The sequence below is a fragment of the Ipomoea nil genome, unplaced genomic scaffold (genome assembly GCF_001879475.1).
Source record: "Ipomoea nil cultivar Tokyo-kokei standard unplaced genomic scaffold, Asagao_1.1 scaffold2826, whole genome shotgun sequence".
Taxonomy (NCBI): Eukaryota; Viridiplantae; Streptophyta; class Magnoliopsida; order Solanales; family Convolvulaceae; genus Ipomoea; species Ipomoea nil.
Genome location: NW_017619254.1, coordinates 3,854,413 through 3,875,952, shown reverse-complemented (window position 1 = coordinate 3,875,952; position 21,540 = coordinate 3,854,413). Strand labels below are relative to the sequence as shown.

The window sequence follows — 21,540 nt, the reverse complement described above, 5'->3', positions numbered from 1 at the left end:
TTTAAACTAATATGAATATTAATTAATTGGTAAAAAAAACTAATAAAGCTTAATTGGTAACAAAATTTTATATGAAAATTAATTAATATATAATGAATTGTTATCACAAATTAAAGTCAATATACACTTAAAAATGAAATATGGTTACCAAATTTTAAGAATAATTATCTCCCCTATACTTATATTTGGGAGTTGTCATTTGCCCCTCAAAAATGGCACCCCTTGCTTACCATTGATTTCAAATCTAATTGATGAAATTTTTTTATCTAATTTTTAATTTATTTTTTCATTTTAATTGCCTTCAATTTTTAAAGAAATAACAACTTTACCATTACTTTTTTGTCTTCTTTCTCTTTGCCTTGATGTGATCTTTGTCTTATTTTTTCTCCATCATTCCAACACTCCATTTTTTTTAGAAAATCACTACATTATTCTATCTAACATCTTCATTCTCTCCCTCAAAACCAAATCTAATGTCCTCCCGCATGTTTCTAATTCAATTCTTGTATATCATGTTGGTATCTAAATAACTTATTTATGTATTCTTATTTATTTTGTCATATAACAATTATTAAAAATTATATATATTATTATTTAAAAATTAGAACATACTCATTTTAAAAATAAAAAATAAAAAATTAAAACATTATAATTAATTGTTGGGCATGACGGTTCGCGCAAAGCGCGTCCTTGAAAAAAATGGAAAAAAAATTCTGCATAATAAATGAAAAAATTCATTGAAAATTCTGTGTAATTTTATAAGAAAATAATAATTTATTAATTATTATTTACACAAATAATAATAATCTGAATATTAATTTTACACCAATAATAATAATAATAATAATAATAATAATAATAATAATAATAATTATTATTATTATTATTATTATTATTATTATTATTATTATTATTATTATTATTCTGCCCAGAATTGTTATTATTATTATTATTATTATGCAATAATAAAATAAAATTTATAATAATACTATACTAATAATAATAACAACAGATTTAAAAATAATAATAATAATAATAATAACAATAGCACTAATAAAAAAATGATTAAATAAAAATAAGTATCTATTATTAATAATTGACTGGAAATATTAAAAATAAATATGTTATTAATAATTAACTAATTAATATGTATTGAAAAATAATAATTGACTGAGAATAAAAAAGGCACGGAAATTAGGCTAATTGGAAAATGAAATGAATATTAATACAATAATACTTGATTAAAAATGATCACAAATTGATTCAAATGAAAAAAAAATGGTCAGACCGCCAAATAATAGTATAGATAAATTGGAAAATGAATCTATTATTAATAATTGACTGGAAATATTAAAAAAACAATCTATTATTAATAATTAATTAATTGATATGTACTCACAAATAATAATTAACTGAGATAAAAAATGACACGAAAATTATGCATGACTATGTTAATTATATGGTAATTAAAAAAATGAATATTAATAATTTACTGAAAATTAAAAATGACCCCGATTAACTATTTCAAAAAAGAAACGGATTAATAATAGTATATGTAAATTGGAAAAATAATATATTATTAATAATTGACTGAAAATATTAAAAAATTTGTTATTAATAATTAACTAATTGATATGTATTAAAAAATAATTGACTATGATTAAAAATGGCACATAAATTAGGTCAATTGAAAAAGGAAATGAATATTACTATTTGACTCAAAATTCTAAGTGATCCATGATTAACTATTTCAAAAAGAAGACATATTAACTATAATATATGTATTATATGGGATACATATGAATCCGAGCCCATTGATTTCCCTGAGAAAATAGTAATAATGGTCAATTGTATGTGGCTTTTCCCGAATCACCCATCTTGATAGTCTGAAGGTGTTAGCTCGAGACGATGATGGACAAGATTTTGTTGCTACTACCAATGTTGTCTACAAAGAGGTTTTTCAATAATGTGTAATTCAAGCCAGTGATATTATGTTTTCTTTTTATGCGAGGATGACAAAATTGGTATATATCTACACAGGAATTGTATCTTCCATACAAATAAATTAAGATCGCAAATGATTTATATAACTGAGTTGCTAGACAACGAGAAAATTTGCCACTTAATACAAATCATAAACACTGATATATAAAATTTCTAAATTTTCAGCACCGGATGCTTACATTTATTGATCTACACATTGGTTATTAATTGTGTAATTATTTGCTCGAATTCAAGCAATGATAACATTAGAAAATACAGTCGATACAACTCAATTTTTCAATTGTACTATATAATATTCGATGCTATATTATAACAAATTCATTCCGTGCATCGCACGGGTAAAAATACTAGTTAAATATAATAAAAAGAAACCATTGGTACTTTTCCATTATTTAAACAAAAATAGCTAATTCATTAATTATACGATGAAAAGTTTACAAAAAGATCGATAGAATGATAAAACATTCTTACAATAAGACATTGAAAGAAATTTTCAATGCTACACGAAACTTGAATCGCTGACTGTTTTTCAAGATTGAAGTTGAATCCGTTTGGAGATCCTGAAGCTTCTTTGATATTGTTAATGATCTTGCTACTCAAGTCTGACTCTATTGCGGCTCTTCTGTCCATAGACAATTGATAGTCCTAATACACGTGGACTAGAGAATAAATTAATAGCCTATAGCCTAGCCTGCTATCCGACCAAGTGGTGATCGAGATCGTCTAAGCTTGCCTTTTGTATCTTCCAAAAGTCCCCTCTTCTCATTTGAGGATGGTTATTTATAGAGACAAGGAAAAGGAAGCGCCTCCAGGCCTCCGGCATGTTGAACAGGTGGTGTACTGTGTACATGTCGTCGCATGACTACTACCCTCTTGGCACCACTTACTACTGACACGTAAGGTCGCTCCCCGCCGATGTCCAAATACGAAAAAGATCAAGGGGTTCCGATCGGAGGTACACTGGTCGGGAGAAATTAGGGTTGGGCATTTCGATTCGATCTCAAACAGAAGTACCGATTGGTACTTGGTTTGAGGACCTCGGTCGGTTCGGTTCGGTTTGGGTCTACAAGGGTTGAAATGTCCATAGCTCAAATTTGGTGCCAAAGTTCGTTTGATTCCATATTTTAGACTGGTCGACCTAGAAAACTTAAAGACGTGTTTTGTAAAAATGTTAGGAGACCTTTTCAGAAATGGCTCAAAACTTGTGGAAGTCTTCTACTAGGGTTGAAATGTCCATAGCTCAAATTTGATGCCAATCAGAGTTTGTTTGATACCATATTTTAGACTGGCCGTCTCAGACAACTTAAAGACGTGTTTTGTAAAAATATTGGGTGACCTTTTCAGAAATGGTTCAAAACTTGTAAAAAGTCTTCTACCAGGGTCGAAATGTCCATAGCTCAAATTTAGTGCGAATCAGTTTTCTGTTTTTAAATAGTTAATTATCAAACATGTTAGGCTTGTTATTGCGTAACTGTGAATACTTGGCATAATCTGCTAAGCACAAAGATTATACATAGATCCTACATAAACGACACCTAGGCTCACAACATGCTACACTACATAATTAAACGTCTGTATCCATTCGTAAACGAGGTTCGCCTGTGTTGATATATGTGCATATACACTTTATAATGATTATGTGGCTATCCAAGGTAAGGTTTGAACCCTTTAGTGCGAATCAGTTTTCTGTTTTTTTTTTTTTTTTAATTTTAATAATAATAATAGATATATAATGTATTAAATGTCCAAGGTAAGGTTTGAACCCTTAATCATTTAATTACAAAATAAAAGCTTTACCCATTAAGCTATAACCACATTTGTATCCATATTTACATTTGTATGATAATAAAGGTATACGTTTTTCATTAAATGTTATACACTTCAATTATAATGGACAAAATTATCCCTACTACATTCTTGTTAGACAAAAGTACATTTACACCGTTATAACACCGTTACTATTTAATTCTAACTTTCATAACTCTATCATTATTATCATACACATATATCTTTTTCCTATTCTTTAATTATCATTTTATTAAAATCATTATATAATTACTTTAATTATTGATTATATTTTAATTAAATTTCTATGAATGGTAAATCATATGTGTGTGTATATATATAGGCACACACACACATTAATATATGTGACCGGGTACTAGATTATTATTATAGATATTTTATTTATTTATTGTAAAAAAAGTATAAATTAGATCAAAATTATTTACATTATTAATAAAAAAAAATATAAATTTTGTTCTCTCTATAGTTTTCAAATACGAAGATTAAAATTTACTACTTCAAGGAATTCTAAAATATAATTTGAACTATAACTTGTAATTATTTGCATTTATCAATTTTTTAATCTTGGGCATAAATTTTCACGCACCGCGCGTACAAAATGTTAGTATTTTATATAAATATTATAATAATTAATAATCTCAACTCCTCAAGTCCTCAGACTTCAACTCTAAGTCGTAAGTCCCATCATTTGGTGATTTAATAATTCTTATTTTTCAAATATTAACTATGTAGATAGATGATTCTTCATCTTGTCATCTACAAAACACTTCAAGTGGCACTCTAAGTGAGCCGACTGAACATTCGATCAGACAAAAAAACAAACGTTTAAATAGTGGACTTTCACCAAAACCGAAACCGAATTGAACTGAACTTTTTCAAACCGAACCGAACTCTATTGTTAAACCGAATGGTTTAACTTTTTTTGAAATCGAAAAAAATCGAACCGAAACTCGAAGTGCCCAGCCCAAGGAGAAATAACGAAAGGCATGCCGGTCGGAAACACATTGCCAGTGGTAGGATGTGGGTCGGGAGTTACGGGCCTAGGGTCGGGAATATATCCTATCAAGAGTCCCCAGCCCGGGCTCATTTCAACGAGGTGAGAAGAAATGGTCCGGGCTGACCCAGATCTCACTTCGCTCGGATGGTATCACCGGGCCAACGACTGGGTGGCGCTTTGCGAACACGTGGCGCACCCTGATAGCCTCAAGATTCAAATGGTCCCTTCTCGAAAACCGAAAAATATTTCTCGCCAAACTACTCTATATATAGATACGCGCTCCGCGGAGGCTATTTCCTCGCTTTCACGATGTAAAAATCACTTAGACGATCCCGAGCCATTTCACGCGTTCTTCTTCAGCTTCTAAGTGCTAACGATCAGTAAGTCCATTACTTCCCCGTTCTGGTTCTAATTCCCACACACATTTCCCACTTTGCTTGACCTGATGAGATAATTTGAATTTCATTCAACGTGAATTAGGATAGAGATTACAATACTAATAGTATAACAACTCCTATCAACTAGGAAATCCACATACCCCATGAGCTCCTGACCACGTAAGAAGGGGACTAATTGAGTTCTCCAGAAAAGGAAGTTACGATATGTAAGCTTTATCGATACAAAATGGTGGGCACCGGAGAGGGTATTTTGGTTAGAGGTCGGAGAGGGAGCGCCACCGGCAGTGATGGTACGCTCGGAGGAATTGGAAGACATGGCGTCGATCGGCCGGATTGTTTACGGAGAGAGAGAGAGAGGCGATCGGATGCGGAGAGAGAAAAAAAGATTCCTGGTCTAACTGATACCAGATGAGATAATTTGAATTTCATTCAACGTGAATTAGGATAGAGATTACAATACTAATAGTATAACAACTCCTATCAACTATGAAATCCACATAAGACTAGGCCTACTGTAAAGACTAGTAAACATAACAATAATAAAGTAACAAACAATAATAAAATAACAAATAATAATATTGCTAACAGACCTAACACCCGGGTGTATGTTAACCCGAGCCTCCCTCTCAATCGTGCTATCCTTTATGAAGGGGAAACATGTCTTGCTTGGACAGCCAAAATGCCTCCGTAGCTGATTATGAAGACGCGGTCGAGACCGACAGCGGATAAACGATGATTGAGGAATCCTCGACATCCACAACGGGGACCTCCCAACCGACCACAGTGGGGGGCGAAGTCGGGACATCCGGCTGTCAAGAAGAGTTCCTGGATGACGATCAGGACACCCCCACTCACACTCTAGGGGTCGGCTCGAATCCCCACCTGTCTTATCGTTTAGTTGGTGCTTTGAGCGAGAAAGCCACGGGAAAGCAGCCGAGCGAGCCAGAGGAGGGCCCTAAAATGGTCTTCCTCAATTGTGAGACGGTGGATCGGCAGAGATGACTTCTCACCAAGAGGGAAGCAGCCGAGATTTCGACCCTTTTGAACGGTCGAGTGCAATTTGACACTCGTCGATCCCTTGGGGGAATTAAGGAACGCCACCAAGGCAAGTGGATCGGGATGCATTTCGATTCACTGAAAGCCCCAATCATGTTCCCCTTCTCTCCCTTCTTGACAGTCTTTTTAAGCTACTACCGGGTTCTCCCGAGCCAGATTTGTCCAAACGCCCACCGCATAATTGCATGTTTTCCGCAACTCTATGTTCGGCATAAAGCTTAGTGCACGATGGAACTTTTCAACTACATCTACGTAGTTAAGCCTCTTGCAGCTATTTACGGTGGTGGCTTCCTGAAGTCTCTGTCCCGAGATTACCATTGCTCGATCCTTAACCTCCCCGGAAATAATAAGGGATGGAAAAATAGGATCTTCTCAGTGGAGTATCCATGGATACTCCCGGTCGACACACTTCAGAGAGAACTCCAAACCTTATCCGACCAAGGCCCTTCCAGAAGCCACATCTCGGATCTCGAGCGAGTACCACGAGTATACGTTCTTCCGCTCGAAGCAAGCTTACACCGACGCTCACCTCCCTCCTCCTTGATACAATCTCCTAGAGAAGTACACGCTACAACCGATCGTCATTACGATCGTCGCGTCTCCACCCCCACCTAGCCTAGCCGACCAAGGTTTTTGTCCACCCTTTGGGATACTACTATACCGAGCCTACACCAGTTGACAATTATTTTATTGTCGTTTTGCAGGTATGGTACTCGTTCGGAATTTCTCTACAGTCGCCGCGACCACCGCTCGCGCACCCCGAGCTAAGGCCACACTGGGAGGTAAGGCACCGAGCGCTCATTCCGCCTCCGAACGTGAGTCTGGCGATACAGTGGTTCCGGAGGCTCGACCCTTAGGGACGTCCTCACTTGCCGTGGAAGGGGGCTCAGGCGGAAACCAGGCTGTCGATCTTCAGACCATCCGAGCACCGAGTATAAGGGGTAAACACAAGGAGTTCGGGAGCGACGTGGAGGAGATTGTTCTGACGAAGAAGCGATGACGTCACAACCCCCCTGCCAAAACTCCTTTGATCTCCGTATTGACCAAAGGGGCATTACCATCTTCCCTCGTGGCTAAGATCAATGCCTTCTTGCCAGATGAGGATGATATGGCGAACTGGACGCCTGACTAGATGGCTGAGCGCGGTGCACAAGACTTGATCCAGGAACACCTTTTCGCTCTTCTTTCCGTTGCTTTTTACTCAATTTAATCGCGGTCGGATAATAGTGTACTCATCCCATTTCAACTGACCCAGATTCTTACTGGTCTGCACTTTCGGGCCAAATCAGCCAATGAGGCGGAGGCGTTGAAGCACATCATCAGTCGGCGAGATCAGGAGATCGAGGCTTTGAGAAAAGAGCTCAAAGCTACTAAGGACGAATGCTCGACGGCTAAGAAGAACGCCCGCGTGGCCTGGAAGGAAGCCGAGGAAATGAGAACCCGGCTCAGGAACATGGACGTCTTGGCTACCTTCCTCTGCCGAAATGCGGTGTCTGCAGAGCAATTCTTAGCGACGTGTATTCCGTTTTTTAGCGATGCCGCGTTTTAGCGATGTTATTTCCGCTTTTAGGCGATGTGTCTACCGCTTCTCAGCGATGCGGCTTTTTAGCGAGGTATTTACCGCCTCTTGGCGATGCCGCTCTTTAGCGATGTATTTACCGCCTCTTAGCGATGCCGCTTTTCAGCGATGTATATACCGCTTCTTAGTGATGTTGCTCTCCCGCGATGTGTTTATCCCACTTCTTAGCGATGCCGCTTCTCAGCGATGTATATACCGCCTTTGGGCGATGCCGCTTTTAGCGATATGTTTACTGCCTATAGGCGATGCCGCTTCTTAGCGATGTTTATCCCGGTTCTTAGCGATGCTGCTCTTTAGCGATGTGTTTACCACCTTTGTGCGATGTTTTTTACCGCTTTTCAGCGATATGTATGTACCATTCATTAGGGGTGTCGTTCCCGATCATCGACGTTATAGCCGGGTGCACTCGCATCGCGAACCCGGTCGAGTCATTTCCCGACCGCGATGTCGTTTCCCGATCAGCAACTCGTCGTATCCACACCCTTATGTTGACGATTCTTTCACCTACGAGAGTGGGGGCTGCGCCGGCCCGAGTAGCTCGTCTGCGTTTTAGTTTGCCCGAGTAGCATGTTCGTCGGTCAAAACGGTCAAATCGCGTTCATTTCGCCCGTGTAACGTTTCGCCCGAGTAAATCCAACCTCTCGATCGTAAGCAAATACAACCCCGTAGTTGGTTAGATAGATCTCCAGATCGCAATCGAATCGACCACCCGGTCGTGCCCGGCAATCCAGTCGTTGAGCCGGTTGGGCTCGACCTTTCGCAAGTTGCGTTGCAAGTCCGACCACTGGGTCGGGCGCTCCATTTTGGTCCACTAGACTGTGTTTAGCGTTGTACTCTTTTTTCCTTGGCTAAAGTTTTTCCCACTGAATTTTTTGTTAGCCTGAGGTTTTTAACGAGGCAACCGGCACATGTCACGGACCGCGTAACCCGTTTTTCCAGCCCAATAACTCGTCGTCAGGACACAGACTGGGGGACTTCATGATAAGTTATATACCCCGTGTCCGATCTACGGGTCAAAGTCAAGGGTGACGGGTCAACCTCAAAGTGGGTCAAACCCGCCACCTTTGGGCCTATAAAAGGGGCTTTTAGCCCATGGGTTTGGGGATTCCATTTTGATCCTCTCCTGACCCCCTCTCTCTATATGGATTCTTCTCATCCCCTCTCTCTACATGAACATACAAGAGCAAGGCTAATAAAAATACCCATTTGTTCTATATTTCTTGTGTTATTCTTTCTTCTTTATACATTCATATACATATATACATCATCTAGTACATACTACATACGGTACGAATTAGTACTATTAGGTGCATTTTCACACTTCATTGTTGTGTGTTCTCTTACACTATTAGTACATATTCTTAACACTATTAGTGTATTTTAAAAACCGCTGCATGACCGCATGAGAGGGTGTCGTTGCATTTGAACTCTTCCCCCCGCCCCGCCCCCCTCTCTCTATCTATATAATGACGATACAAACTTACTATCACTATCCTAAATATTGGTACATAATTTTTTACAACACTTGGAACCTCGTGGTTACAGCCTAAATAACGCTGGGGCTGTCCTCCATGTAAATAAGAAAAACGAATTTAACACACGGTAACATACCTTATTATTGAATGCAATTTGAAGTTCAAAACCAGCTAGCAACAGTATACATTCATACATAGAAATATAGAATACAATACAATACAATACAATACGCAAATATGATGAATAGGAAAGAAGTTGGATGGTTTCCCACGTCAACATGCTGAGCACTAAGCAATATAATGCTCACATAAATATACTCATTAAGGTCTGTGCAAGAGCTGATCCAAGACGTTTCAGACACAACACAAAATCACACAAACAGAAAATTAAACAAGCTGGCATTTGGATGGATTCACCGTTCACGTTCGCATTCGGGCCAAATATCCTGCAAGTAATGTATCATGCATGGATAGTTAGAACTGAATTGAAGAATATATATGAAGAAGCATCGCAGGGAGAACCAAAATAGTGTATGCCAATGTTTGGTGAACATGGAAAATGGCCAAATGGGATCCTGCATGGTTCAATACAAAAGAATCCTATATATTTGGGGGTGAACATAATGAATCTTTACGAATTACGAGGCATTTGTAGATTGAAGCAAATTCTTCCATCCAAAGTTTTCACTCCTTTGGAACAGTACGAATGATGAAAGGTGGGGGAGAGTAAGCACATATATATAATGTTAAAAGACTTACAATTAAGTAGAGTAAGCACATATATATATTGTTAAAAGACTTACAATTAATAGGGAACGATCTTCCATTGTTGGTTGTGTCCTTTTGCCCATTCCCATAGAACAATGGTAGTCCCATCATGGACACCCCCATGATCTGGATCACCATGGAATGCATCCATATTGAGGCGAATGTTGTTAACCATTCTGATTGCTTTATACCCATCACCTGTCTCCTTGCTTTGCGTCCACAATATTGATTCATCAAGATAGTCGGGATTGTATGGAATGAGTTGCACCTGAAAATTATTTTCAGTGACTTGTTAAAGCTGATTAGTCTAAATTATCAATAGACATAAGTAGGATTGATAGTTGTTTTCCCAAATTTTACATTGTTTTTTAAGAGGGGGAAGACAGGTTTTAATATCCTTAATGAAGGCAAAAAACCAAAATGCTCATTGCAACAAAACACAGAATAGCTTGAACATACATCCAAAATTCCAAACTATGTGGTTCAAAGTAGAATTTAGTAAAGAAGAAGAACAATTTAGTGAAGAAGAAGAATATCCTTAATAAAGGCAACACACCAAAATGCTCATTGCAACAAAACACAGAAATGACAGAATAGCTTGGACATACATCCAAAATTCCAAACTATGTGGCTCAAAGTAGAATTTAGTAAAGAAGAAGAAGCTTATGGCATATAGCTACACAACAGGTGCAGTAATGGTAAACAAACCATTTTAACCATACCGTCCTCTTTCACTACTAGTCACTTAGCTATTGGTTTTTTCTTGTTAAATCTAGTGTTCTATAGGGACAAGGGTACGTTTGATTATAATAACTATTGTCAAATGCAGATCCGGAGTTTCTGAGTTATTTTTATCTATTAGCAAGCACAAAATTCCATGGTTCCAAGGAGTGGAAGATGCTGGCAAATCATCAAAAAAATTTATGTCTTGTAAATGCACTCTACTCTTAAGTGACTGACCTTTCTAGTTTCAACTTTCAACCACCATTACATCAAGTTGTTTCTCTGTTTCCTTCTTGTTAATAGATATAAAAACCTTTATCTTCTTAGATAATATAATGAACTCTGAGCATAAATGCAAGGAAATACACACACAAAAAAAAAAAAAAAAAAATGATATCGAAGCATCAATTTCCGAAAAGTGGGAAAGAAAACATCAGCTAATAATTCTATATCAGAAATATGATTATATAGCTGAGAAAGAAACACAACAACATATACACTATAGTTAGTTTCATTTCTTTCTCCAGTCTTGATAACTTTCAGAGACAGAATTTTGAACACTCAATTAAACCCTGACTTCCCCTTTTACTAATGTGATCACCTAGTTGGTTATCCCAAAAGGTATATGTTAGGCATCGGTCGGGTTGGCTGAGTTCAGCCCCTGCTCGATTCGAAACGTGGCATTGTGGCGATGTGGTGATATGACAACTAGATAACCAAAGAACTCTATGGTTAAGCGTAAGGCAAAAGACATTCATAGTTTCATACAATTGCATCAAGGACAAGTCCATCTGTTTCTAGAACTGGGGGTAGGATCAAAAGTCTAACAAATGCATCAAGCATGAGTTGATACTGCTCATAAGAAGGGTGCAAATTAAAGGGTTTTAAATCTGAGGTGTGCAATTCCAAAAGAAACAGGTTTATAATGTAATGGATGGTACTTAATAAATAATAAATGATGAATAAAGTTAATCATCTGGCCTTTAGCTAGTCACTTTTCTTAAAGCAGACAAAGCAACTGGTACAAATACAAAATTCTCTCACCACAATCACCAAAAGTTAGTTCTATCACACCCCTAGGTAACTTGCTGGAATATGATACTATAGTCCATAGTTCTGGATAAGACATCAAATTGCATAATTGAGGTGAAATTAAGTATAATAATATGCACAAAAGCAAATATGAACCGGGACTATAAAAATTAAAAATTAAAAAAACTTATTAAAAAAATTTAAAAAAAAAAAAAACTGCAGATGATTGCGTACGCATACCGGGTGAGTGGCGGCAATTGAGTGCTTAATGGCTTCCCCTGTAACTTTATTCACCAGAGAAAAGCAAGGAAGTCCCTCTTCATCCTTAACTTTGGTGCTAAATTTCTCGTCTTTGATCCAGTGCTGAAAATTACTCCGTAAATTAGTAACGATAAGATTAAATCATATTGAATGATAGGAATCATAGGAGTAGGGAAATAGGAAGAGATCATATATACTTGATATGGATCGGAGGGATCTGTACTGGCCAGAATGACCTCTCCATTGCGGATTGAGAGCGAGTGATTAGTTTCGGCCCTGCAGAAAACACGAACAGTTGGCCTATTACCGATCCCGTCGGGGCGGTGATGCGATTCCTCGTAGGAAGCCTCAACGTGAGAGAAGTGGTGAACGGCTGGTGGTGGAGGATACGGCTGGCCGTACGATTCATGGTGGTGGACGACTGGTGGCGGAGGATACGGCTCGCCGTACCCGTACTGTTCAGGGTGGTGGACGGCTGGTGGCGGAGGATAATCCCCGTCGTAGGGTTCAGGGTAGCGGGCGGCTGGCGGTGGCGGATAAACCCCGCCGTATGATTCATGGTGGTGGACGTATCCGACTCCCGGCGGTGGGTATGGCTCACCGCTGCCTACATGGGAAGTGTGGTGGACATAGCTGACCTCCGGTGGGGGCTCGTCTTCGCAGCTGTGGTGACGGTGGTGGTGATGGCCGAAAGGAAACTCCATTTTTGTGTGATCGCTCGAGATTATAGAGATGACAAGCGGGTTTTATACTGAAGTAGTAGTAGTAGTGGGGCCTGCGTAACTGCGTTGTCAATATGGAGTATCTAAGAGGACACGTGGAGATGACAGGGGTCTAGAAGAGCTTTTTTTTTTTCTCCGTAATTTTGTTCATAAAATGGGGAAAGTGAGTGGTTCAACCAAACAATGCATAGTTTCTTAACCATTAAGAATATGAAAAATGGTCAAATAAAACTTTGCCCAAAAACTTAATTAGGCTTTTAAAATTTTAGAAATTATAATTAAACCCACAAATATATTATTTTGGATCAATAAAACTCATTAATCTGTTGGTGACCTGTAATTGTAGATCAATTAGGGTTCTAGCCAATTGAATCTTAACAGGGCGTTTGGTTGGAAAGAATGATGGAATTAAGAGGGAAATGAATGGTAATTCGATGGGGAAAGAATAAGGTGAAATAAAATAGAAATTTAAATTACATTGTTTTGTAAGAATGAATAGAATTATTGAGAATAAGAAGAGAATAATTGATATAAGACTAAAATGTACTTGTGTAATAATAATAATACTAATAATAAATCAAGAATCAAAAAGTCATTTTTTTTTCTCCCTTTTCCCTTTCCTTTTCTCATTGAATTGCAATTTATATGTGGAAGGTGTGAATTGCAAATCAACAAAATAAAGAATTACAATTCGATGAAATTACAATTCCCTCCAACCAAATACGGTAATTCAGATAGTCAAAGAATTAGGTTGTAATTGAATTACATCCCATTTAAAATTACCTCGAATTGGTGGTGCGGCCAAATTGAACATATTTTTAAATGGAAATAATTAAATGACAAAAAATGTTTTGTCTCTCTATTAAATAAATATTTGTAACATATATAAATTTTGTGTTGGTAACAATTGTACACCAATAGTTATATCATGGACCCTGTTCCACCTTGCAAGGTGGACTCAAATTCAATATACACAATTTAGTGATTTACATAATTAATGTTCACAATTTACATAATGCTGAATATTCATAATTTACGTACACAATTTGCATATTTAATGTTCACAATTTATCTTTTACAAAATTGTGAACATACTGTAAATTGTGTATTTTGAACCCAACTTAATGTTCACAATTTATCTTTTACAAAATTGTGAACATATTGTAAATTGTGTATTTTGAACCCAGATTCACCTTACAAATGGACCTGGTCCACAGAATAATTTGTCAATGTGCACTCTTACATTAGGGCTCATATATAAACTTAACAGCCACAAAAAATAATAGCGGTTGGTATGGGGCTATGGGCATGTGTTCTGCAAAACAAGGCTAATACCATTACTCCATATCAATGACTATCAAAGCATTATAAATGTGGGAAGGATATTTATTGGATATAAAAATTCCAGTTCAATCAACTTACATGAATCAATCTAAAACACGGAGTCCATTTACTAGACGTCCACTTAGCTATCATAACTATATAGCAACGATCTAAAACCAGGACAATCAATCTATTGAACTGTCTTTTTAGTTCTTCTTCGCCTTTGGCTTCACTGGCGGTGGAAATATAGCTCGGAACATCCACGCCGCCAATATTGCTCCGATGAAGGGGCAAATCCAGTAAACATAAAACTGCTCCCGCGTATTGTGCCAGTTATTTATGTAAGCCCAGCCGAATGCCTGCAAACGTAAATTCAGGAACCAGCTTTACATCACAGCCTCGAAGTTTGATACTCAATCAGGAAATTAAATGACAAACAGAGGAATATAATTGTCTGTGTGAAATGTATTTAATCATATACAAAATACCATCATATTACTAGAAGAGAAAGAAGGATAGAAAGAATACAAATTTCCAGCCATCTAGAAACAAATGAAAGGGAAAACTGGATATCCGCGCGCACACACGTCTAACCCAAAAACTTAAAAAGCACACTTTCAACATCCAGTTTCCTCCAAATTGGAAATCGGAAAACAGGTTTTAAAATGTAAATTATGGTGATGATAAAGAGGGCAATCACGTAAAGAAATTTCGCAGCCACGAAACAATCAAGAATCATCAAAGGCATTGCATAGGACATAATTAATGTGATTTATTATAACAAATATGATAATAATGCCACGATTTCAGTCAATGTAGCTCAAGTAATGTGATTACCAGCCTACCGGGCATGACAAAAGAAGGCGGCAAGTTTAGTAAAATAACCTAGAAAATGATAATTATAAACAAGCAAATACGGGTATAAAGACAATGATAGAAAGGGAAACCTTTCACTTTCATTCTTAGATTATGGTAACATCTAATCTAACATGAGAAATACAGGCTCAAAAATATAATTAACTTTCACCCAGATGATAAGGTTTGAGTTTGGACCGTAGGCAATCAAAACTTTTAAATATCTTCCACTGTACTACTGATAGAGAACGCTACATGTGTGGCAGTGCTTCCATCAGGTATGGACAACCAGCCAATAAATATCTTCACTTTGAGGAGTCATGATATAACGGCATCTCCATTATGCCTGACTTTAGGATTTACCTTTTATACAAGTCTGGCTTTTGAAAATTGAATAATTGAATTCAACCAATATTATATTATTTGTTCAGTACCCTGGCAGGAGCATTTTAAAGACTAAACAACATTCTTTTCCACATCAACATTTTCAGGCTTTCAGTAACATGTCAACCAAAATCCACTTTAAAGTCAAAGTTCAGATCTCATATTAAAAAGTAATCAAACCAAGAGAACAATGATACAAAACAGAGAATGGAGAGCATACAAGTGCAACAGTAGTAAAGCCATTAATCAAACCTGAACCACAGAAAATAAAATTAATAAGAGACCAAATTCTCTTTTAGGATGAACAATCAAGCAATCAATTGACATCAAAAAAAATGTGTGCACACAAAAACTAATCATGCCATGCTCCTTAGATATAAACCAAGAAATAAAAATCATTTATACTTACATTAGCAGGATTCATGGAAGGTCCTGTATAGCTAGAACCAGCAACTACTAGGACAACTGTTGGTATGGTAAGCAACCAATTCTTGACAAATGAATTTTTAGGACCCTTCAGGATGACAAGAAAAACAATAAAGGAACTTATGAAAGTCAAGACTCCCTCAGCAATGGCTCCGGTGTGAAGGTCAACCTTCAAAGAAGGTCCAATAATCATGTGTTTGTGATGTGGAGGGATAACTTCCAGAATCGCCATTGCACCACCAACAGCACCAGCAGCCTGTCAAGATCACACAGCAATCATATGTTTGTAATGTGGAGGACACAAGGTCATTTGAGAAGGATGATCATGATTTAGTTTATTATGTATCAATTCATAACTAAAACATTTTGCACCCTCAATGAACACTAATTGTCAGTCTTCCAATTATTTTGAATCCAGTTAGAACAAGATGCACTGCTAGTATATTGGCTGATCCAAGGCAATGCTGATAACACCTAAACATCTAACCTTCAATATTTAACAGCATAAATCTCATTTCCAACAGAAAAATTCACAGAAAACCTTAACGCAAACAAATAAACCACCTGAGCTGGAAAACGGACGGCGGCCGAGATGAGAGAGTCATCACCGAGGCCAGCCGCATAAAAGGCAGCAATACCGGTAGGGTTAAAGCTGGCGCCGCCGAGAGCATCACTGATGATACCAAAAACGAACAGGAGTATGAAAAAAAGGACGGTGGTGACGGAGAGAACGGCCATTGGATGGGCAATTCCAAGCAGCTTGGCGAGAACGGAAGTGCTGACGCCGAGCGTGGAGGCGGAGAACACCCACAAGAAGGTCAACACCGCATCGCCGATCGCTGCCTTAATCACACCCATATTCACTCCAATCTGTTCCTAATCTCCGATCTGAATCAATAATTTAGCTTCGAATTGTTGGAACAGCTCTCTCTCTACCCACGCTTGTATTGGGCAGAGGCGCTGAATGAATATGAATTACCTACTTCTCCCCCAAACCCTAAACAATCACTCTCCTTCTCCCTACCAAGACACCCAGTCAGCGAGCAGTAGGAAACTGGTTAAATTTTTATGAATAATTCGGAATTTCGTGTAGATGGAAAACACGTAATTAGTAGGTCGAACGTAAGATCCATGTTCATCTGAAATTGGAAATTGGAAATTGGAAATTGGAAATTGGAATATATATTTTTTAGGGACGAGTAAGATGTTCATGGCAAATTATTCTCTCGATCTGGTCCATATTGCAAGGTAAACTCAAATCCTAAATATACCATTTATATTTAGAATAAAGTTCAAATTGACCACTAAAAAGAATCTAAAAATACAATTAGGTCACTGAATGAGAACAAAAAAAAAAAAAAAAAAGGTACAATTCGACTACTGAATACTCTAAAGGGGTGTTTGGTTCACGGAATTTTGGATTACCCCAAGTAATAGAATTACTTCCAAGAAGGTAATGCAAGTGTTGGAAATGTAAGATTACCTTGTGTGTTTGGTTTGGATGGTGTAATATAATATTACCTTGTTTGGTTCAAGGTTATATTTTAAGTTATATGGATCAATTTACAATAATGTCCTCAATAATATATATATATTTTGGATTCGGTGAGGTTACCTTTGTCAGGCGAGGTGGTGAGGTTCAATCTTGTACGTTTGTTTGCATATTTGGACGTCCTAGATTTAATGAGATTTCTTGCTTTGTGCGCTTATTATTTGTAGATGTAGGGTCATTATTGTATTTTTCTTTGTATCTTTAATAGGTAGTAGTAATTATTTGCCTTATTTTATGGGCTTGTGCAATTTAATTATGGTTCAAAATCGGGTGTTATTTTCTTGCAACTTTAATTGCAGACTATTCGACTTCTTTGTAGTTGGCTTTTGCGTGTATTCTCATGTGGTCTCTTCGGTTCTTGCGATCTCCTCTGTGTCGCGTGTATTCTCCGTCCGATCTCTTTAGGCTAGCGCCGACCCTGCTCATCTTTGTCTGTGCTGTTCTATCGTGATGGCCGGTTCTACCAACCGTCGGTCCAAGCGTTTGAGGAGTGGGTCTTCCGGTAGCCGCATTTTTTTTTCTTTTTTTTTTTTTTTGTTTTCCTTCGTGTATGTGGGTTTGTGCTGGTGTTGCATGTTTGTAGCGGCGAGATGGATGGGGCGGTGGTTCTGGTATGTTTGGGTGGGTGGATTGTAGCGGGATGTTAGGGTTCTAAGTTTTTTGTGTTTTGGATGCCTGGGTAATGGTTTCTACACATTTTTTTTTTGTTGCTTTTTTAAGGACTTTATGTTTAGCGAGTGGTGTGTGATTGCCGTAATGTTTAGTAAGCGGTGGGTGCGTTATAGGATTTCAGCGTGTGCATCCTGTTCTTATTTGTCCGGGGTTTATTCCGTATTGTGCTGGGCTTTCTTTGTTTTTTTTTTTTATTTTGCTGGGTAATGGCGTTGGCCGGGCTCTAAGGTATTTGCATGTCCTTGTATTTAGCCGGTTAATGGGGGGGGGGGGGGGGGGAGATGTGGGTGGTGTCGTTGTGGTGATTTTCGATGGGGTGGTGGGGGTACGACAATGGAGGTGTGAGTTGTTGCTTTAATTGTAGCTATTTTTTTTTTAATGTTTTGGAGTTCTTTTTTCGTGCGTTTGGTCTATTCGTGCGTACGACTTCATATATGTGTTTTCGAAATAGTTTTGTATTGGAGTCTGTTCTTTAGTCCGAGCATTTGATGGTGTGTGTAAATCCACTGGCCTTAGTTTTGCGTTGTTAGTTATTGTGTGTGCAACTCCACTGGCCGATGTGAAATGGTCATGTTTTTTCTCACGGTGCAGTGAAAGTATGGCTTCCCTGAAGTGAAAATGGATATGTCGGTGTGTGCGTGTGTGGTGATATGTTGTTGCATTACGTTGAATTGTAGTATTTAATTTAGCATTACGTGACATATGTACTGCGTGTGTTTAAATTTGCTATTGTATGCATCCGTCTATGTTTGCTTATGGTGGTGATGGGTGGTTGGTGATTTTGTTCGCGCGTTTTTTTTAAGAAGAATAATTTATTTTAGTCGGAGGTGGTGTGTTTGTTCACCGTTTGAGGCGGGGTGGTGGTGGTTGCGTAATAGGGTTTGAGCGTGTGCAAATTCAATTGCTGTGTGCATTTGCTATTTGTGGTGGGTGCAACTTTGTATTCAACTGTAGGGTATGAGAAATAATTTGTACACTTGTTTGCACAGGGCGTGTTGTAATTTTATTATGTGCGTTTTAAGTTCGATTTCGTTATAAATACCTTTTTTTTTTTTTTTTCATTTTCATTTTGGTCATTGGTTTTTTTTTATTTAATTTTTTATATCAAGTATTTGAGTTGTGTGCACTGCAGGTTATGGTGCGTGCTTCTTAATCAATTTTGTTTATTTTGTAATAGTTCGGTCTTCTATCTATCTATTTTATTTGTCAATGGCATTTTCTTGTTTTATTTTTCTAAATGGTTTTTCGTTCAAGAGTATACATTACGAACTATGTGCAATAGTTCGTCTAGGGTTGTTCTTTTGTATTTTTGGTGTGTAGTTCGTTGTTATGGCAAGTGCGAATTACATTGGTGGTGAGTTTGTTTCATCTATTATTTTTTATGGCTTTAAATTTATCTGGTTTGGTTGTCTTCCTTGTAGAGAACAATTCGGAGTTGTTTGCAGCACCTCCTGGTGTGGGTTTTCCTACTACCCAAGCAGCTCCACCCGTTCCTCCCGCGGAGGTGTCTACCCCTGCTCAGGTACAACCGGTTTTGGATGGTGTGCATGTTGGGTCTCCACTAGTTTCCCCCGTTGTGGTGCCCATCCCAGCTCAAGTTCAGCCGCCCTTGAGTGGGGCGCAAGTGGGGTCCGGTGGTGATGGTGTGGTTGTATTCCCATCTCTGAACACTCGCGCATCGCCAAAGCATCTGGTTTCGCACCTAAAGCGGTTAAGTGCATGCCAACGGAAAGCAGTGAATCAAATTGGGCTAGGGGAGTTATTCAAATTCAGTTATTGCGACATACTTCTTATAGAATTGATATCCATCTTCCATTGTGTTAAAATGATGGCTTTCATATGGTTTCAAGCTTGGGTCGCATTCCGTAAACCAATATTTCATACCCCCAGGGCTAATATCCATATTGCAATCCTTTTCTGGTTCTTTTTCACCACTGGGCTCTGCACCGCACACACCTGTAACATATGATTCATATTCGCTTACATATTAAATCACACAGCATCATTTCATCAACTAACTCATGACTCTTCGTGTGGTTTAATAATAAAATTATGTCTATACATTTGCACATATCTTGCACTCTTGCACTCTTACACTGTCATTAAAAATAAAATGCACAGGCTCTACAGTAACTTGCACATGCTTAAACAATAACTTGCACACGCTAAAATAGTAACTTGCACAGGCTAAAACAAAAACGTGCACACGCAAATAAACTATCTTGAGAACGCTAAACACAACATACCATACATTTTACACAGGCAGTATAATAAGTTGCACACGCGTGATACATATAACTCGCACATAACTTGCACTCGTATTAAAAGTGAATTGCACATAGTACAATCTAACTTGCAAAACTATCTTCCACAACTAACTTCAAACACTAATTATGTCAGGCTAATAAACTGACTTGAAAAGGCTTCACTCAATCATCGCGAAATCTTGCACAGACATAAAACTAACTTGGAACGTTGCACATTAACAATTCAGCAACACACGCCTTCCCTATCACGTATTCTGTTATTTCAGCAAATAAAAATCTAGCATCTATTCTCGCACAGACATAAAACTAACTTGCACAGGCTATATGAAACTTATGTAACACACCAAATCCCTATTTATTCAGTTTTTACAGCAAATTAAAATATAGAACCAAGTTTAGCACACACATCCAAAAAAAAAAAAAAAAAAAAAAAAAAAAAAAAAAAAAAAAGCTCCAATCACATGTCATATCAAAACACTTGTCGCATTGCTTATAAAACAATTTCAAATCAGTGCGGTACCTATTTTACTTAATGCTAATTCAACAAACGCCATCCGCATGCACTCTCTAAACACACGCCATCAACCGCACACACCATTTCGTACAAACGATGTATATATATATATATATATATATATATATATATATATATATATATATATAATGTGTGTATTATTATTATTATTATTATTATATTATTATATAAGGATCAGTTAACAAGGGCAAAGTTGGAATAATTCAAGGTAATCTAAGATTATCTAAAAAAATGGGGGTAATCACATTACCTTGAAACATTACCGCCACATCAGCTTTCAGGTAATATAACATTACCAGACTCAGATTACTTAGGTAATCTAAGATGACCTGAACCAAACGGCCCATAAATGTATGCAATTTCACCTGATAGTATGTTACCATCCATTTCATCAGGTTGTCTACTTACGTACATGGTGAGTTGGTATTTTTAATAATAAATTTTAAAAATAAAAATTATAATACAAAAGGAAATAAAATAAAATAAAATATCGGGGTGACCCCCGCCCCCCTCCTCCTTCTCCGTCAAGAGACGAATGAAAGAGGAAAGGGGGTGGCGTGAGACAGGTCCACCCCATTCCCCCTCCTTCGTCTCTAGCGGGGAAGGGGTGGCCGACCGACACCCCGACGTTTTTTTTTTCTTTTTCTTTTATTTTTTATTTTTAAAATTTATTATTAAAAATGCCAAATTACTTTTCACGTAAGC

General features: G+C 37.5%; 2 protein-coding genes across 4 annotated transcripts; both read right to left on the bottom strand.

Annotated features, from left to right (window-relative positions):
- Positions 1 to 4,000: 4,000 nt before the first annotated feature.
- Positions 4,001 to 12,852, bottom strand: LOC109159117 (cytokinesis protein sepA-like). Of its 3 annotated transcripts, none has more exons than XM_019307142.1 (4): positions 12,297 to 12,852; positions 12,079 to 12,201; positions 10,094 to 10,351; positions 4,001 to 4,013 (listed from the first exon to the last, which is right to left on the bottom strand). In XM_019307142.1, exons 1-3 carry the CDS (start codon positions 12,801 to 12,803, stop codon positions 10,121 to 10,123), a joined length of 861 nt encoding a protein of 286 aa, XP_019162687.1. In that variant the 5' UTR covers positions 12,804 to 12,852; the 3' UTR covers positions 4,001 to 4,013; positions 10,094 to 10,120. The 3 variants fall into 3 exon arrangements, with proteins under 3 accessions (XP_019162687.1, XP_019162686.1, XP_019162685.1); XM_019307141.1 differs by lacking the exon at positions 4,001 to 4,013 and adding an exon at positions 9,432 to 9,761 and having other exon boundaries at positions 10,115 to 10,351; XM_019307140.1 differs by lacking the exon at positions 4,001 to 4,013 and adding an exon at positions 9,432 to 9,761 and having other exon boundaries at positions 10,119 to 10,351; positions 12,297 to 12,851.
- A 1,285-nt stretch (positions 12,853 to 14,137) lies between these two features.
- Positions 14,138 to 16,958, bottom strand: LOC109159118 (aquaporin SIP1-2). The gene is made up of 3 exons (XM_019307143.1): positions 16,374 to 16,958; positions 15,793 to 16,065; positions 14,138 to 14,503 (listed from the first exon to the last, which is right to left on the bottom strand). The coding sequence occupies exons 1-3, from the start codon at positions 16,665 to 16,667 to the stop codon at positions 14,351 to 14,353; spliced, it is 720 nt and encodes a 239-aa protein (XP_019162688.1). The 5' UTR covers positions 16,668 to 16,958; the 3' UTR covers positions 14,138 to 14,350.
- Positions 16,959 to 21,540: the final 4,582 nt, after the last annotated feature.

What these genes read in the sequence shown, in the direction of transcription:
- LOC109159117 (XM_019307142.1), bottom strand. Translation starts at nt 12,803, where the DNA reads ATGGAGTTTCCTTTCGGCCATCACCACCACCGTCACCACAGCTGCGAA. An exon ending in ATCCCTCCGATCCATATCAA is followed by an intron (nt 12,202 to 12,296) that starts GTATATATGATC and finishes AGTAATTTTCAG; the next exon opens with CACTGGATCAAAGACGAGAA. An exon ending in CAATTGCCGCCACTCACCCG is followed by an intron (nt 10,352 to 12,078) that starts GTATGCGTACGC and finishes AATAATTTTCAG; the next exon opens with GTGCAACTCATTCCATACAA.
- LOC109159118 (XM_019307143.1), bottom strand. Translation starts at nt 16,667, where the DNA reads ATGGGTGTGATTAAGGCAGCGATCGGCGATGCGGTGTTGACCTTCTTG. An exon ending in CCGTCCGTTTTCCAGCTCAG is followed by an intron (nt 16,066 to 16,373) that starts GTGGTTTATTTG and finishes TGATCTTGACAG; the next exon opens with GCTGCTGGTGCTGTTGGTGG. An exon ending in CTTCCATGAATCCTGCTAAT is followed by an intron (nt 14,504 to 15,792) that starts GTAAGTATAAAT and finishes TTACGTTTGCAG; the next exon opens with GCATTCGGCTGGGCTTACAT.